Source organism: Phalaenopsis equestris, unplaced genomic scaffold, assembly GCF_001263595.1.
Source record: "Phalaenopsis equestris unplaced genomic scaffold, ASM126359v1 Scaffold000134, whole genome shotgun sequence".
Lineage (NCBI taxonomy): Eukaryota > Viridiplantae > Streptophyta > Magnoliopsida > Asparagales > Orchidaceae > Phalaenopsis > Phalaenopsis equestris.
Window position 1 is genome coordinate 501,018 of NW_018164576.1, and position 20,561 is coordinate 521,578.

Here is a 20,561-nt window from a genome sequence, read left to right on the forward strand (position 1 = left end):
AGCATTAAAACTTTTTTCGTTTATCTTGTTGCGACCAAGCGTCAGATCGCTTTTCAGTTGTCTTTCTACGACCTAACATCAGAACTCTATTCGGTCGTCTTGCTACGACTAAGCATCAAAATGCTTTTCAATCTTCTTTTTGTGACCAAATGTCAAAATGCTTTTCGGTCATCTTTGATGTGACTAAGCATCATAATTCTTTCGGGTCTTTTTGTAGAATGTTTGAGTTCTCCAAATATTTCCTTTTTTTATTTAACAAATTACAAACAACTTTCACAAAGAAATTAAATCAAACGATAATATTCTTCTAAAATTTGATCGTAGATACAAAAGTAATTGTTTTGTTTATAGATAAAATTTTTTTTATGTCATCCTCACTCCATGTTCGTGGAAGGACTTTACCCATGTATGTTTTTACCTTATACATACCCGAAGTAACTTGTTGGTCGATGATGAATATGATGGTCCATGTTTGATTAAGCTTACCGAATGATTGACCCCTGCGGCTGGATCGACTTATTTTAGAACTAGATCAGTAAAAAAAAATGTCTTTTCAGATACATGTTTGTTATAGTAGCAAACTATCCTTCCTTTCATTTTTTCTAGTTGCAGAGCAGCATTCGTTCAAATTTCTTCAAACAGATGAAGAACGAGTGAAGCTTCTTCCTGATTTGCACCTTGCCAGTTAATGAGCTCATCCTCGTCAAAAGATGTTGCAGTGATTACTCTTTAGCTATGATGATTATATTCAACCGGTAACATGACTTCCATTTTGTGGGAAATCATGTCTGACGTTTGTTTGTTTAATTTTGTTGAAGTAGTTCGGACGACAAAATGGACTGAAGGAAGCATATTAGCCCATATAACTTTTGCACCTTTAACCTTCTTCCTTAGTAATTTTAGGATGATTTTGTCTATAGCTTCAACTTGACCATTGGTTTTGGGGTGATGTATGGATGAGAACTTCAAGTTAATTTCCTTCGCTCTGGAAGAAACCTCTCACCCTCTGATCAACAAATTAGGTTTCATTATCTGTAATGAGAATTAGGAGTATGCCATGTCGAAAAATTATTTCTATCCAGATAAAATTTCATGCTTGTAGTAATTCGAGCAAGAGCTTTAGCTTCTATCTATTTTAAAAAATAATTTATGGTGACTAAAAGAAATTTCCTTTATCCCTTAGAAGGCGGAAATGGGCCGAGAATATCCAGTCCTAACACAAGGAATGGTTAAGGGCTAGCAATTAACTGTAATTTGTGAGCCGGTTGGTGTTGTAGCGGAGCATATTTCTTACATTGTTCACATTTTCTGGAAACTCGTTTTGCATCTTTTATATGGGTCGCCCAAAAATAACATTGTCTTTGTACTCAATAAGCCATAGTTTTTCTTACTGAATGACATCCTCATTCGTTTGAATGTAGTTTCTGAAGGATTTCTTCCACTTCATTCTCTTTGAAACATCTTAAAAGAAACGATGTAGTTTATCTTTGGAATAATGCATATCCAATGAGAAGATATTGGACGACTTTAAACTTGAATCTTCGCAGATTTGTTACTGCTTCATGAATTTTGCCTGTTTTGAAGTAGTGGATACAAGGTTCCACCTAGCTTTTTGTATCACCCGCTTCCATTTCCATTACCTACCACTCTTCAATGGACAATCGAAGAAGCTTTTGGGGAACTCTATTCCCAGCACATGCATTTTCTTATAAGAAGTCAAACACTTGATTCTCTTCTTGTCGAACACTTTCAATACAGAGGCTTATGAACTTACCAATTCCATTTTTTACTTTATTAAAGTATTTGATCATCATCTCGAGCTTTGAATTCCCCGTTAACCTGGTTGACAATTAGTTGAGAATCATATTACACTGTTAGATATAACACGCCCACTTCTTAAGCTAATAGAAGCCCATCTATCAACGCTTCCAATTATGCTTGATTATTTGTGATAGCGAAATCAAGGATGTCCGAATAATAAATATGCTCTCCGGTCAGACAACTTAAAGGCAACCCAATTCCTGCTTTATTTTGGCTCGAAACCTCATACATGCTAAATATCCATACTTGCATTTCTGCCCCATGACCTTCACTTGATCCGCCCAAATATGAGAAATCAACCAAGAAGTCCACCACAACTTAAGAATCGATTGTCGTCCGAGGCACGTAAGTAAGGTCATATTCACCGAGCTCCACGAACCATTTTAATAATCGACTTGAATGTTCTAGGTGTGTTGGCATCAATTTTTTATGTCATTTACGATGAGTTTTTATTGAAATAGTACAAGATTATGTACAATTTTCCGCCGTGCAAGACATCCAATCGAACCTCATGATACGTGCCCCAAGCACGAAATTAAGGCTTATTTGTCTCCAATCACCTCCTCGAGATTCGTGTAGACGCATTCCTCTTGTACAATTTGACTCTTTGAATCGAGGTGGAGATAAAAAAAAATTCTATTATAGGTATTTAAATTAATTATTTTAAAAATATTTATAGGGTATAAATTTTATATATCTGAGAATATATTTAAAAAATATAAATAAGGGATATATAGAGAATTTTAACAATATAGTGGGGTGTGTGTTTGAATGAATTTTAGAAGTGTTGGTGAATTTTAATGGCTTTTGTATTGTTATAAAGACGTAACGAGAGGCATAAAAAAGATTAATGTTTTAGCCCTTATTATTTTAATATGATTTGATAATTTGGGGAGTCGCTCGATCTGAAAAAAATCTATTTGATGGTTATTAGCTACAATTTGAACTTTTGTGGAGTCATGCCAAAGTCTTTCCTCAATTTTCTTAAACACTGTGAAGTTGGGCAAAAGTATAATGATCCTTGGTTGTGAGAGTCCTACAAAGAAGATGAGAAGAAATTTGCCATATATTACGTATAGAATGATCATTATGTCGAACTCTATCAATCACGTTACCAGACCTCGTCAAATTGTCGGCACAACAAACACCAAGTATTGTTCATCAATTTAAATGAAGGCTCTCATTTGCTGTCTTAATAGGCCAAACATTAGATTTCAAAAGTCAATTATTTTATTTTATTTTATTTTATTTATTTTATTTGCATATAGCATATCATATAACATATCCAAACCAAGTCAAATTTAAATTTTATTTAATTTATTTATTTTATTTGCATATAACATATCATATAACATATCCAAACCAAGTCAAATTTATAAGAAGGAGAGTAAGGCTAAGACTCGGGGATCCAAACGATATACATGTTATGCTTATAAATAATTTAACTCTTTTCAGTATAAGTCATAAAATATTTAATTGATTAGTTATCTACCTTCAATTTTCGATGCCAATCTATATTAGCAATAGATAATGTTAATTGAAGATGCGTTTCATTTGGGAGAGAATTTGTTCCCTTAAGTGGCAAGTATTTGGCTATATAAAAAATTAACTGTCCTGATAAAACCTCTTGCGGTACAATTCACACCATCCACCTTTGTTTGGGGAGCTTCTTCTTTCAAAAAAGCTCATTTAAAAACAGGGACAAATCGAGATAGGTCTAGGGGGAAATTGCCCAACCCATCTCCCTTCAAATTTAAATTTTTTACTTACATTAGACGGCAATTTGATCTTTTTGCCCATTCTAAAATATTAGTTTTTGTCTCTCTTAAAATATGATTTTACTCTTCGTTGTCCTAACCCCGCCTGCGTTGGGTCTAACGAGATAGTTTGCCCTCCTTTAAAAAGAGGCTGGTCTACCCCAGATTAAAAACAACTTTAACATAAACAACGTTATTAAGTGATTGCTGCCAATCAATATCTTCATTTGAATTTGGAAAATTTTATGTGTTCTATTCGAATTGGTCCGTTATTTGTGCTCACAATCACTGGACCTCTTTCTATATGCTTCGATGCACCGTCTCTCTATTGAATACCATGTGCGCTATTTCTCTCAGCAAGGATTCTCCATCGTAGTTTGCCCAGCTTCTCGTATGTGGCATGTCCACACTCACTGCACCACTTTTTAGGATATTGAATCCGAAATTGTCTTTTGGAAATACACACTCTAAGAGTTAGAGTAGGGAGAAGGAGAAAGAGAAAGAAGACAAGCGTTAGAGAATTCTCGGTAGGGAGTCGGGGCCCCTTTATTCATTATTTTGCCTCCTATTTATAGGAGCGTATTCATACAATTACATAAATGAGGGATTGCTATGGGAACCACACTTAATGCAATCAATGTGCTGATTTGATACTAAATTAATAGTACAATTTAAATTTGGATATGACAATAATCAGCCGGTCGACATGTTTTTGTTTGGTTGATCAAAGCGACGGGCGTCGTGGCTGTCGTTTCTGCCGAGACATAAGTGGTCGGTCGGACGGTTGTGTTCAACCGACTTTTAGGAAGTGTCGGTGGTTGGGAGCGTGGATAAGTCTGTCGACCGGTTTCATCGATAATGTATGTTAGTGGACTTGATCAGTCTGTTGATCTTTCAGATCATCGGTCCAAATCATGTCTCTTGAATTTAATGTACGTTGAGTCATTATTTTTATCCGTTTAATTGCTTTAAGATTGGTGCCGATAATTTTGATGCGTACAATAATACAAAAAATTAAATGTTTTAAAAACCTAAATTGTAGTGCAACTTCTCCCACTTCTGCTCAATTATAAAATTTTTTTGCATGCAGACGAATTTCATATACATTTATATATAAAGCAGCGTACAAGGGGTTGCCGGTAAGTAATAATTTTTTCGTGAAGGTCCTCAAAAATTTCCTGGCTCGGCCAAAGAAAAATAGAAATTGAATTCATTCATCGTTACTTAAAATTTCCTGATATGGCTCCTCATTGCACATAGACCGCGCATCGGCGGGACGATATCGCCGACGCCGACAAATTTGTATGGGATCTACCCGTTGCTCTATCCGGGATCCTGAACGCATCCTTCGCTTTCGCCGTCGATAAGCCTTCTGCGGAGCCGGAGAAGGAGTCCTTCACCATTTGAGGGTATTTTGAACCTTTCCATTTCCGAAATAGCCGAAGGGACGTCCGAAGCACCGGAACGAAGGTCACTAAATGAGTTTTCGGTAGAAGCTCTTCTCTGAGAAGTTGATCGGCCAAGCCAACGGCGCTCGGCGGTCTCTACGACGGAACGGAGGCGAGACATCCTCGCAGTTACTCCTTCACCGTGGCGTAACTGGCAACTCTGCCATTCCTTCTCCCGCGTCCGAGCTTTTACTCAAATAGCTCTGAGCCCTAAGGGAAGGGAGAAGATTTTTTTCTCTTGCTTCTTTATATATTCTTTCATTACGCGGTTCGAGTTTTACTTCGAGCAGTGACTGGTATAGGAAATCGTAATTCGAGCCGGGTTCCCGGATGAAGGATGAATTCATTGGGACCTAAACAGCTAGATATCCGCCAGATCTACGCTCGATACTGCGGTGAATTATTTCCTTCGTTATTTTTACTACCCTCAATGCTCTATGTTTTAGGTTTTTTTTTTAACTTGCAGTTACATCCGATCATTCGTTTCCGTGCCGCATCTCTCTCGATCTTCAGCGTTTTGACGAAATTTTGGATGAGATTATGTTATTTGCATCTCTCGCCTTTTACCATAGGGAACTCTCTCAGAACATAAACTTTGATGAGGAGTTGACGGAAGAAAATAACAGATTTTAGGGTGGAGGGAGAGAGAAAGGAAAATGTAGGATGCCTTATTTTCTTTTCGACTGAGAGTTTTAGGAGAGAGATAAAAGTATTCATACGTTGCTTAATGTGTCTAAAACGAAATGAAATGAAAAAATATGTTATGATTAATTAGATTTACATTCTTTCATATGGAGAAAGATGGATCTGTTAGGATTGTGTTGGAATAAATATTTTTCTTTGGTGGGAATTTAGGGTATGTTTGATTCATTGATAACTGTAATGTCTTGCTATTTAAATCTGTCAGTTGATTGGCTTACTCACCTTTTTAAATAGCATTTATGACCTCTTTTTTAATCCTCCAAGGTCTTATATCATGATATCTGAAGAACTGCGCCATTACGTTTTTCTATGGATAGCATTGGCATCTCAATATAATAACAATGAACCAAATACATTGAATTTAACAAATAACAATAACATTTAATAATGATGATTGATGACATCTTAATAACACTAATGTATCAATAATATTGAACCAAAGAGCCCTTTAGGTTTCAGTAAGAAAATATTTATGAGAATTCAATTCTCTTTATTCTCTGCAAATGTTTGGAAGAGAACAATCATTGTTCGTTTTCTTTTCTCATTTCAAACTCCCAACAACAACAACAACAACAACAACAAAGCCTTGTGCAAATGTTTGGAAGAGAACCATCATTGTTCGTTTTCTTTTCTCATTTCAAACTCTCAACAACAACAACAACAACAACAACAACAAAGCCTTAATCCCACTGCGTGGGGTCGGCTACATGAATCCTTTTTCTCCATTGCGTCCTATTTAGTGTCATATTTTCATTCAAAAGTAAAACCAAAAGCATAAAAAAAAAAAAAAAGAAGGAATTTTCTCGTGTCGAAAGTATGGCAATATGGGTGTCCTTTCCTACCAAAATTTGTGTCCCGGACGCATTGACGCAGTCCATTTTGTCTTCGGAAGTCATCCCGAGAAGTTCGCATTTTCACCCGTCCTTTGGGCTTAATTGAAGTCCGATTTCGTGTAATTTCGTGAACTTTGTGTATTTGATGTGTGTATGTGACGAAAAAGGTCGTGACGATGTTTTTCTAAGGCTTGAAGTCTTATTTGGAACATTTTCCTTGAATCTATGCAACATAGCCCATAACCGCTCGTTCATAAGACGATGGTCTTGTGCCAAAGATGCTAGACATCAAAGGAAAATAGGAATTGACTAGAATTTCTAGAAGGGTGAGTCTCAATTCTAGTTTTCTAAGATGGTCAATATGAACTCCTAGAGCTAGATCCTAAGACCCTAGAAAAGGAAATGATACTACTAAAATTACATTCCATGTATTCAGTTTTAGTTCTACTTAAACGAAGGCCTTTAGACTCCAATGTAGACCTCCATAATTCAAGTTTTTTCTGGACTTTTTCTCTCGTTTTATCCACGAGAAGAATATTATCAGCAAAAAGCATACACCAAGGTACATCCTCTTGTAGATGTCCAGTAAGACCATCCATAACTAAAGCAAAAAGATATGGGCTTAAAGCCGATCCCTGATGTAATCCAATAGAAATAGGAAAATATTTTGTTAATCCTCCTTCAGTTTGAACACAAGTAAGAGCTCTAGTATACATTTTATTAATGACTTGAATATAAATCATATCAACACATTTCTTCTCGAGAACTCTCCAAAGGATATCTCTTGGAACCTTATCGTAAGCTTTTTCTAAATCAATAAAAATCAAATGTAGATTCTCCTTATTATCTCTGAACTTCTCCATCAAACCTCTCAATAAATGTATAGCTTCCATAGTAGACCTGCCAGGCATAAATCCAAATTGATTATGAGAAATTTTCGTGATGCATCTTAACCTATGTTCAATTACCCTCTCCCATAATTTTAAAGTATGACACATCAACTTAATTCCTCTATAATTTGCACACTCTTGTGCATCCCCTTTATTCTTAAAAATGGGGATCAAAATACTCTTCCTCCACTCCTCAGGCATCTTTTTAGTTTTTAAAATAATATTAAAGAGTTTAGTAAGCCAAGAAACTCCCAAATCTCCCAAATATTTCCACACTTCAATTGGGATATCATCAGGACCTACAGACTTTCCACCCTTGGTTTTCTTTAAAGCCTCCTCAACTTCTTTTTTGCTAATGCGACGGTAAAAATGAAACGTTTTATTATTATTTACGATATTAAAATCACTAAGTTCGATCGTATTTTCAGAAACTTCATTAAAAAGTTTATCAAAGTAACTCACCCACCTATGTTGAATATCTTTTTCTAAGAAAAGTACTTTTTGATTTTCATCTTTAATACACTTTACTTGAGTTAAATCTTTACTTTTCTTTTCTCTTTATTTGACTAGTTTATACATATATTTTTCACCCCCTTAGTATCTAATCTATTATAAAGATCATTAAAAGATGAATTTTTAGCATCACAGATTGTTCTTTTAGACTCCCTGCGAGCCGTTTGATATTTTCTCCAGTTCTCTAAGCTTTTACATTTAAACCAATTTTTATAACATAACTTCTTATATTGTATCTCATCCCCTACCTTCTTCTTCCTCTGGACTCCTAAAAATAAGTGTTCCGCATTGAGCCATTCCCACTTGATTTTCTACGTCCTACCTTGAAAACCTGAACCTTGAATTCTTGAAGACTAGAACCATTGATCATTATCGAGAGTTTTCTCAAGTGACTCCCGTCATTTGGGATGTAATTAACTATAGGGGCTTGCCTCTATAGGGAACTTGGAACCCAGGTAAAATAAACCCTATTTAATCTTTGTATTAAATAGGGGAATTTGTCGGTCATATATAAAAGGTTCGCAGACCAAACGGATGTCACAAATCTCTTAGTGCCCTCCGAAGAGAACATCGCTGATGTCTACACTTATCTCTCGGGAAGGTGTAGTATTCGCGGTATCAGGCACGATTATGCAAACTATCAGACTAATGAGATCCATTTGGTCTCATTTTTCAAAAAAAAAAAAAACTAAAACACACTACTTTTAAAACTCAAACTATATATCTTTTATACTTAAATTAAATCTCAAAAAATTATTTTCATATATCATATTTTTCAAATAAATCTCACAAATCGAAGAAAAAGTTGACCGACAACCTTCTTCATTAGTTACTCCAAAACCGTAGCCACCATGAATATTTCTGAAATCTTCTACCACTCTATCGACATGTCCATTTAAATCTCCTCCAATAAAAATTCTTTCTTCAAGAGGTATCATTTGTATTAAGTCTTCTAAGTCATTCCAAAATTTATCTTTAGACTCTGTATCTAAACCTACTTGAGGAGCATAAACACTTATAATATTAAAAATCTTAGTATCAATGATAATCTTAAGGGCTATAATTCTATCACCAACTCTATTAATTTTTACAACGTTATCTTTCAAACTCTTATCTATAATTACACCTACACCATTTCTAGTGCGACTCTTACCAGAATACCAAAGTTTAAAACCTAAATTATCAATCTCCTTAGCCTTTTCTCCAACCCACTTGGTTTCTTGAATACATAAGATATTAATTTTCCTATGAATCATAATATCAACTAATTCCATTAATTTATCATTGAGAGTGTCTATATTCCAAGATCCTATCCTAATATTAGTTTCATTAGTTTCATGGACTAACTTCTTTACCCGCATTCGCCCGTAATGATCCCACCCTTGCTTATTTAGCACTACACCCGGGCGCCGGTGTAGCGGCCCTTGCACACTTTTCAGTGTATTCAAGCTATACAGCGCGCCGCTTCCAGGGACGCCCTAACACTTACACAATGATCAAAAGGATTAATGTCATGATTTTTTTCGACAAGTTTTACGCTGACTGTCGTCTACCTAACGCAACCCTCCACTTTTCGCATCCGAGTTTGGGACCGGCAACGACAGTGTTAAATTTAGGGTCTCAATTAAAGGGCTTGAGAAAGAAAGAATTTGTTGCTTGAGATGCTTATAGTCTTGTGGGATTTTTCATTTTCCTTCCTGTTTCTTTTTCTCTATAAATTTAGGGTCTCAATTAAAGGGCTTGGGAAAGAAAGAATTTGTTGCTTGAGATGCTTATAGTCTTGTGGTATTTTTCAATTTTTTGTTAGTTTAAAACTGTCATGACTGTGGCCGACAAACATGATTTCTTAATGGCTCAGTTAACCCGGAGAACCACACCTTTGGTTTAATAAGCTGAAGCAAAAAAACATTACTCACTGAAGCCCTTATTCTTGGAGCCCGAAGGTATTAATTACTTGAAATGTGTAAATTTTCAGAACTGTAATCTTGCTTGAGTATTTTCCACTAGAATTGTTCGACACTGGAGGCTATTAAAGATGCCGGTTGATTTTCGGTGGAATTTATGTAGTTCTCAGTAGCCTTTCTTTTAAATTAGGTTCTGTTACTAAAGCATTCAAGACCTTCCTTTTTTTTTCTCTTCACTAATGGTAATATTTATGCTGATGTGTTGATATCATTTCTCATTCATAATCAAAGAAGATGAAAAAAATAGCAGTGAACTACTGCTCATTATTTTCCTTCAATTTTCTAAGTTGCATCTATGTTTATGGATGCATCATTATTTATTTAAATTTGCAGCAATTAGATTTATATCATAGTAATTTTTAAATTTAAATTGAAAATTATTATCTCAAGTGTGTTATATACTCCTTATGTTCTTCCTAAGACAAGTTTTTACCTGCTTTGGTTTCACATCTACCAAATAAAATGACACCTATGTTTTATGAAGTATCTTAGGGTTGTGGGTTTATAATGGGGATAACATAATTTAACACCACTTTTAACATTAAGAGGATGATTGTAGAAATTCTATATAGTCCAGAATTAGATCTTTTATAAATATGGAATTGGTGTTAGATTAAGAAGCCACGAGGGTTTGTGAATAAAGAACCTTGCTGTCACTAGAATGCCAAAAGGTAAACACATTTGAGGCAAACTGTAATTTTATGTAAACTATTGCAAAGAGGAGTAAATCCAAAGCTCCAACTTCTTATAATTGTTTCGTACTTTTGTGCATTAAAGTTGAAAAATAATTTCATAAAATAACTAAGTTAAGAAAATTGAGATTTACAGGATTTGATCAAGTTTAAACTTTAATGTCTTAAAGTAATAATTACATTATCTTAATTAAAGATGAAAATTTTAATAAAATATAAAAAGGCTAAGGAAGCCATCTTTTGCAAAGCAAAATTTTTAGAATCATGAAGTGCTCTATGATTGATCAAAGAAAATATGCCTGATTATACAATGGGGTTATTGGAGATATAATATGGAAATTTAAAATATGCTCTACGTTTAGATATAATATCTATTTAACTTCAGAAATTTTTTATGGCTTTTCTTAGTATGTTGCTTTATAATTTTTGTAATTAGGCCTTACAGTTACAAGAATGTCAAATTATTGGAGATGAAATGTTTGGTATATTTTTTCAGAATTAATGAGATGAGTATGATTGTGATACTTTTATGGAACAAAGCTTTTGGTCATACAATGAAATTATTGGAGAGGATTATGATGCTAATCTAGTTGAAAATGCTTCAATTTGCAGGGATCAATTTGATTTTATAAGCTGAAAATTGTTGTGGATGCTATTTTGTGTTAAGGCTTAAATGAATTGAGAGCATAAAAAGATTTTCAAATGGTTTGCATGGATCTTAAGAAGATATATGATCAAGGATGGGAAAATTAATTCGATGGTTGTATTAGAGAACATTTTTATGTCAAAGCTATGCTCAATATGATATGTACATGCAAGATGGAGCCTTGACTAATATTGTAATTGGTTGTGAGTGGCCAAGGAGCTTTTAACTTCAATGAGATTATAATGGGGATGAATTATATTCAAACTGTTATATTGGTAATGAAAATGTCTACCAAAATTATATTAAAAGTGAGATATTCTCTTGGATAGTAAATCTAGTGTCCATAAATTGGTTAAATTTTTTTATCACTTGATCCTTCAATCATATCACCAAATAACTACTGTCTTGAAGTTCCCTGAAGTCATACATCATACACTCTGTCCTTTATCTACTATCCATAATCTGATTATCTTCTTAAAAATACTCCATTATTCTAATTTTTACTTCCAAAGAGGTCTAAACTAATAGAAGTATATTATCTGCAAATGGCATGTAACAAAACATCTCACTTTCTATATAGTTTTTGTAGCCATATACATACATATAAATGTGGGTGTGTGTGTGTAAATGATAAAACAAGTAAATAATTATCTATAATTTTTTATCTCTTATTATACGTGCCTTGCATGGAGTATTTTTCTATTTTAGTAGATCAAACCAGCGGACCATCTGCACACCTAAACTAACAGTTAGCACTTCATACAATACTTAACTATGGTGAATGAAAAAAAAATTTCTAATAATAACCCCAAAAAAAGATTGGAATTTGGCTAATGAGGACATTGATGACTTTAGCCTACGACTGATTAAGTTATAACCTGGGTTTAACGTATTTTCAATTTTGGTTTAAAATTATGTTACCTATTGCTTTTGGCGTATTTTTAAGGCATATGGTATGTGCAAGAGAGCTATCATCTTTCCCTCAGAGGCTTGTTTGTAATTCAACCTCTCTTGGTGAAATCTTGATGTTTATAACATTTTGCAAGCTTATATTTGATGATGAGATAACCAACATTGCCTTTTAAAGAATTAATCTAATATTTTCTCTTCTTTGGCTTCTTCAAAAATATCAAGATCTTTGATCTTATGCAGCGTTAACTATATTTTTAGAGGATTCATTGGTTGCCACTTATATGAATGACATTGATAACATTGCCGAAAAGGGAGGTTTTTGGTGCAGCGTTTAGGAGTACAATAGAGGGAAGAGTAGGAAGGAGATAATGGTCAACCTTGGTTTGTGGTTAACCTTTTATTTTTGGTGTTTGTCTCAAAGGTTGCAGCCACCAGCAATCTCCCTTCCTCCCTAGCCCTCATTGCCTGCCTTCTTTCTCTTCCTTCTCTAGTATTAGCTTCGAATGGGGAGAGGGGAGAGGGGAGTTCTCTTGGTTTAAGGCTAATCTTATTGTTATTGGTGTTCCAGAGGATGGTGGCAATGTGAAGAGACCCCTTGGAAAATACCACTGGAGGAGGGGGAGTGAAATGGATGAGAAGGGGGCAAGGGAGAGGTAAAGAGTTAGGTGAGAAACTATTGCTTTGCTTCTTATCAAATGTTGGTGGTTTTCTCCAATGATGTAGGACGTGTAGTTAGGTTGTTATGAGAGAGGGAGAGGAAACTGGAGATTTGCATAGGCAAACATAATAAAATAATAATCATTTAATTAATCCTGAATTATCTGAAAATAGAGGGATGGAAAGATGCTTGAGTGAGAGGGGATATATGTAGTTAAAAAACTACAGTAAGTGCTAGTTAAATTTAATTCATCATATAGTGATTATTAATATGGTTAATAATAAATTATCTCAGCCAAGTTTGATTATCAACAATAATTACTGTTTAATTAAAAGAAGTTGTTATTGAGTTTTCAAATGTTCAGGTAACTGCACTATTATTACTATATTGGAAATTCAAAATTTGCCTTGTTTGTTAAACCATTATTTTGCTCTTTATAATATTGCTGATTGATTTGGTGACTATAATCCTTTTCATATGCTTTATGTAAATTTTCTGATTCATCAGGAGACTATAATCCTTTTCTTATAAACCATTTTATGCTGTTGTGGAATGTGTTTCTGGAGTCGTGTTAAATATGAACTCAAGTCAAATGTCTTTTCTAATCGTATGACTCTTCATGAAAATTTTCATGTAGATATTGTAGCTGTAAACGATCATGCAACTGCAAGGGAGTTGCTATCCATGCTTTCACATTCAATTGAATCACAAGCAAGGTATTGACGACTTCTTATTTTTTGATGCGTTATAATATTATAAAAACTACTGAGATGATGAATGCAATTTTAAGACATGTATGGCTTTCCTATAAATTCTTGGACCTTTGATATACGTTATATATGTGCTCTTATATAAACTAAACTACAAGAATGAAATTTATAATGATATGATAACCATTAGTCAAGTATTGAGCTATCCTTTATGAACAATACCTATGCAATGACAGAATAGTAGGGAGCCATCGGCTGCATGATATAGTTTCTATCTCAAATGGGTATCAAGTTTTCGTGTTATTTTACATTTTAATGATTGAAATGTTCTTTCAAGAGATTTTTGAGGATTATTACTGTGAATATTTTGTTATTCATATGAGCTTATCACTATGCTAACCAGTGAATGCGGTGGATAATAATATATTCACTTCTTAGTAGGTTTTAATAGATTCAATTCTTGGGTTTAGCATAACTGTTTATTTGGCACACATGATTTTACTTGTTTAACCTTAACTAAAACATATATAGCACCTATGCACATAAATTTTTGCCGTGCTTGTAGTGATTATTCGATTTATCTTGCATGCTAAAAGAGAATGCACCATGTGTACTTGATCATAATTTGCTACAAGAGCTAACCGCATGGTTTTAGGATTTTGAGTAACATAAACTTGCAAGCAATAGCATAATGAATGAATCTATCATAGATGCTGTCAAAGCACTATTGATAGTAGACATTTCCAGTAATGCATATATGCTAGGTTGGTTTGTTACATTGTTATCTAAATAACAATGATCTTGACAATATTGTTATGCTATTAAGATTACAAAGTTATCCATTAAATACTATGATTTGGTTCTACGATATCTTACTTAGTATGAAGACCAATTGTCTATCAAGGTTGTGATAATTTAAATAACACCTAATTTAGCATCTAGAGTTCTTTAATTAAGCTTATTATCACGATTCATATTATTTGAGTCAAATAAAAAACACCATTGGTAAGAAAAAGGTTCATATTATCTGATTGAGTCAAATAAAAAACACCATTGGTAAGAAAAAGGGCGGCATGAGTTAAAGAGAAGCAATGATAATTATTCAAATACTTCATTGCTTTCGTATGCTGAAACTTGGTCCCATAAATAAAGAGTTACATAATCAAAATTAAGATAATAGCTCTAGTCTATTATTCAAATACTTCATTGCTTTCTTTGTTCTGTGGCATTTGAAATCTCTTCCCACACTTTTGCATAAAAAGGAAATATGAATATTATTGTATGCATATAACTGTGGACCACATCCCCCCCCCAAAAAAAGGTTTAGGAAACTGTGGGTCTGTTGCTATGTTTGACGTGTAGAAATAATTTTTCCTTAATTATCCATTATTGTGTTTTTATTGATTTCCTTCTTATCGTGATGATTTGAATTTCCCTCCAATTTTATTAGGGTAAGTTTGATCTGTATATATTTATTATTTGCTTGTATTGGTTGAATGAAAAAGTTAGAGACTTTTTCCTTTAAGTTCCTTCTGAATTCCACATTATATAAGAGCGTAAAAAAACCCTTTCCTTTCTCCGCCAAATTCTCTCCTTGCAGCTGCTAGTCCATGCAATACCTTAGTCAGATTTGCTCTCCCCTACAGGTGCTCCTTTGTTGGGCGTCACTCCCTACAGGCTTCCAGACGCAGGCGACGCAACCACTTCTCATGTGTCAATATTCTGAGAGAAATCCTGGATTGGATTTTTCTCTCGCAGCCTAGCCACTTCTCAGGCGGTGCCAATCTTTCAAGCATCTCTCTCGCTACCCAACCACTTTCTAGGCAACAATCTTTCGAGAGGAATCTTGGATTGAATTTTCTCTCTTTAGTGGAAATCAAAACCTGATCCGACCTTTCTCTCCTTATGATTTTCTTTGGTGGAAATCTCATGCATGTGACCAAAATTTGCTTGTCCAGATCCTGAATGGGAATTCTACATCTGGCTGCAACTGCTTCTTCTCTCGTGAAAATCGTATATCGACACAGTCAATTTCTCTCTTTGGTGGACATCCTGTGTTGATGATAAGCAGTCCCTATTGAAACCCTTCTTAACGACACCTCATGACCGAATACAACATGAAAATTTCTTTTTCATCTTCGGAAGTTACTTCTGAACTTAAACTTAGGATTCTTTGTTCTGTGGCATTTGAAATCTCTTCCCACATCACCAATCAGAACTTGGATGACAAAAATTTCTTCTAATGGTCTCAATCCCTGTTCATGTACATCTTTGATAAAGGAAAAGATTATTATTTCACCAAGAAAAATTCTGCACTAGATATTATTGATTCTAAATATCAGACCTAGAAAATTGAAGATCACATGATCACATCATGACTTGTTAATTCCATGACCACTTAAATTGAAGAATACTCTCTCCTATACAAAGCGTCAAAAGATATTTGGGATGTCGCAGGGTAAACCTATTCAAATGTTGACAACACGTCTGAGTTGTTTGACTTTGAAACTAGATTACATGACCTGCGGCAATGTGAGTTGAATGTTATTCAATAGTTCAACACTCTCACTAGATATTGGCTCCAACTAGATATTTACGAAACATGCACATGGAGGTGCTCACAAGTGAAATCAGAGGAAGAATCTTGTGAACTAAACCTCTTCTTTCTATTTGTGAAGCCTTTGCTAAACTATGGAGGGAAGAGAGCAAGAAGAAAATCATGATAGTAGGTGATACCACTGCGAAAAATGTTGACAACTTCATTTTATACACTCACAAATCATCTTAGGACAACAAATTAAAGGGGAACATACCATGGTGTGAACATTGTAGTAAGTTTGGTCATTTGAAGGAGAACTGTTGGAAAATTTATAAAAAATCTGCATATATTAAGCTCAACAAAGTCAAAGGTGATGGAGAAAATCAAGCAAACATAGAATAAAAAAAAGAAGCCTCATGAACACAGTCTATCGGCAAGGAACAACTTGAAACTCTCCAAATACTTTTGGGACAATATTCTGAGGCTTCTACCACATCATGATAGTTTTTCATATGCTCTTGTTACTCTCAACAAGAAGAATCAGCATTGGATAATGGACTCTGAAGCTTCTGATCAGATGATAGGTGATATCACTGTTTTCCAATTCTTCCATTCTTGTCAACACCATTCGCAGTTAGAATCACAAATGACGCCCTCTCATCTTTAAAAAGAAAAGGAAGTGTGAAACTCACAAAGGATCTTATTCTTCAATCTATATTTTTTGTTCCTAAACTTAAGTGTCATTTACTGTGTACCAATAAACTTGTGACATGAATTGTGTTACTAAAACCACCCTAATTTGTGTGGTGTTTATATGATGGACTCGCGGAACGTGATTGGCAGTGCTGACACTTATCGTGAATTTTAAGTACTCACTAAGTCTCCCATTTCAAAAGGACTGTCCCACCATTCACAATCCTATGAGTCTTGTATCGAGTCTGTTTCTCATGAGAGTCAAGTTATGTTATCATTTTTTGTCTTGGACATTTTAATTTCTATTATATTGAAAAATTGTTGTCTTTGGACATTTTAATTTCTATTATATTGAAAAATTGTATCCTCCTTTGTTTATCAACAAAAAAAGCTTAGTTTCTATCAGTGTGAAATTTACTAACTTAATATATTTGACAACTGTACCCAAATCTAAATAAAAACCAACACATCCATTCTCTATGATTCTCCATGATTCACAATGATATTTTGGGCTCTCAAAAATAAAAAAGACAAATGAGGCTAAGTGGTTTTTCATATCATTAATGATCTAACCCTAACCAGTTAAACCTTTCTTATGAAGGAAAAATTTGAAGCTACCGACATATTTGAAACCTTCCACAACATAATTCTTACCCAATTTCATGACAAAATTCAGATTCTCAACTGATAATGTAAAAAATTACTATAGTTCCAACCTTGTCCCTTATGCTTATCTATAAAAATGACATTATTCATATAAGCTCTTATGTTGACACTCCCCAACAAAATGATGTGACCGAGAGAAAGAATGGACATCTCCTCAAGGCGGCCCATTCAATTATATTCACTAACAATGTACCCAAATACTTCTAGGGGTATGTAATTTTCGCATTCACTTATCCATAAATAGGATGCCCGACAAAGTGTTAAACTTTAACAAACATCTCAACACCCTTATAATATTCTACCCCCACATTCAGTCTTTCACCTCTAACATACCATTAAAATGAGATACCATTTAGGAACCTCAAGACCACCTTCCTTATATCCCTAATGAACCCACTCTTCTCCCACTATCTCAAATCAGTATGAAAAATTAATCTATTACTCCACTAAATCTCACAACTCCCATTAAGAATCAAGAACTCTGTGTGTACTTCAGAAAGAAAAAACCCAAGGAGCATGTACGGGACATATGTTAAATCAAGAATGAAAATCACCAGAACTAATAACTCACACACTCCCCAAGTATTCACACAAAAGTTGGGTTAACACATCATGAGAACCAAAAGGAAGGAGCACAATGATGCACAAACCACCCGATATAAGAATTTGTGACCTATGGAAAATTATCATCCCCTTACAAATTTTTTGTTCGAAAGTTGGATAATGTGCAGGTCCCAAATTTAATACAAGAGGCCTTGTCTATCCCTACTGGGAAAAAGAATGCGGAACTGCTGATAATGGTACCTGGATCATAACTCTGCCAGTTGAGAAGAATTGTAGTTACAAATGGGTATTCATTGTTAAATACAAAACATATGGGAGCATAGAAATTTTCAAGACTATACTTGTAGCAAAAGGGTTCACTTGTTTTATAAAATTGACTATTAAGAGATATTTGCACTAGTGGTGAAACTCAACCACAATTAGAGTATTACGACCATTGGTTGTCAACCGGGACTGATCTTTACATTAGCTAGACATAAAAAATGTATTTCTTAATAGGGATCTTGTGGAAGAAATGTATATGGAGATACCTTTATGATTAAATAACACAAATAACCAATTGGTGTGCAAACTAAATAATTTATTTTATGGGTTGAAACAATCTCCCAGAACATGGTTCGAAAGTTTCAACATGACTATTCTTGCCAATTGGTACTATTAGTATCAGGTTAATCACACTTTGTTTATGAAATCAAATCAAGAAGGTATGATATCCTTATTGTGTATGTAGATGTCATTTTTCTCATAGGAAATGACACAATGAAACTTGAAATAATCAAAAGAATAATATTTTTTGAATTTGAGATCTAAGATTTTGGAACTTTAATATACTTTATGGGAATGAAAGTAGCTAAATTCAAAGAAGGTATTGTCATATCCCAGAGGAATTATATCATTCTATTATGAAAGGAGACATGAACGTTGGGGTGCAAACAAACAGCTGCTCATATGGATCCTAATTGACAGGCATCAAAAGGAGAGAATTATACCCTAGTTGAGAAGGGGATGTATCAAAGACTCGTGGGAAAACTTATTATCTTTCACACACAAGAAATGACATTATTTTTTGGTGGGTTTAGTGAGCCAACATATGAATGATGCAAATGAAGATCATTTTGAAGCGGTCTCTTGAATGCTAAGATACCTAAAGGTGACTCCATGACGTGGATTGATGTTCAAGAAAATTGAGAACCATAATTTTGAGATCCATAAGGATGTTAGCCAGGGAGGTGAGCTGACCGACAGAAGATTTCTGTTCATTTGTATGGGGTAACCTAGTTACTTGGAGAAATAAAAAGTAAGCTATGGTGATAAGAAGTCATGCAGAATCTGAGCATCATACCCTACCCTGACCCTAGAAATTTATGAAGGGACGCGACTAACAAAATTACTTATGGAATTACAAATGGAGAACAAAAAACACTGTTAAGATGTTCAGTAATAGTTAATCAATCATCAATGTTGATGACTCTATGGTGTGGATTGATGTTCAAGAAAATTGAAAGCCGTAATATTGAGATCCATAAGGATGTTAGCTAGGGAGGTGAGCTGACTGAAAAAAGATTACCGTTCCTTTGTATGGGGTAACCTAGTTATTCGGAGGAATAAAAAACAAGCTATGGTGATGAGAAAAACAAGTGACCTAGTAACATGAAACGGTCTTTTGAATACTAAGATACCTAAAGATGACTCCATGATGTGGATTGATATTCAAGAAAATTGATAACCATAATATTGAGATCCATAAGGATGTTAGCTAGGGAGGTGAGCTGACTGATAGAAGATTACTGTTCATTTGTATGGGGTAACCTAGTTACTTGGAGAAGTAAAAAACTAGCTATGGTGACAAGTTGTGTAGAATCTGAGCATCGTGCCCTAGCCCTAGGAAGGCTATGGTGACAAGAAGTCGTGTAGAATCTGAGCATCGTGCCCTAGCCCTAGGAATTTATGAAGGGATGCGGCTAACGAAATTACTTGTGGAATTACACATGGAGAACAAAAAAACTATTAAGATGTTCAGTGATAGTTAATAAATCATCAATATTTCAAAGAATCATGTACACTATTATCAAACCAATTAGATAAAGATTGAGAGGCACTTCATATATTAGAAGACCAGTGGAGGGGTTGTCCAATTAAGCTATATCCCAACTAAGTATTAGATTGCAGATATTCTTACAAAGACTCTTCTTCGACACCACTTTAGTGATCTCAACAACAAATTTGGGATGAATCTCATATATAACCCAAATTGAGGGGGAGTGTTCGTATGCCTATAACTGTGTACCACATGGGCCCACCCACAGTTTAGGGAAACCATAGGCCCACTACTACATTTTAAGGGGGGATTATTCTCCTTTAATTATCCATCATTGTGTTTTCATTTCTTTCCTTCTTATCATGATGATTTAATTTTCCCTCCAATTTTATTAGAGTTAATCTAGTTGTATATATTTGTTATTTGCTTGTAGTTCCTCTAAGAAAGTTCTTCTAAATTCCACAATTATAGTAGGATTAAGTTTTAAGAACTTTTAAATTCTATTAGAACGTTTA

General features: G+C 34.4%; 1 protein-coding gene across 1 annotated transcript in view; it reads left to right on the top strand.

Moving 5' to 3' along the window:
- The first annotated feature begins 4,707 nt into the window (after positions 1-4,707).
- LOC110021360 overlaps positions 4,708-20,561 on the top strand; it is a 34,227-nt gene continuing 18,373 nt past the window's right edge. The window contains exons 1-2 of the mRNA XM_020719819.1: positions 4,708-5,421; positions 13,474-13,552. Coding sequence (XP_020575478.1) covers positions 5,364-5,421; positions 13,474-13,552 — 137 coding nt within the window. The 5' untranslated portion in view covers positions 4,708-5,363. The remainder of the gene's footprint in view (positions 5,422-13,473; positions 13,553-20,561) is intronic.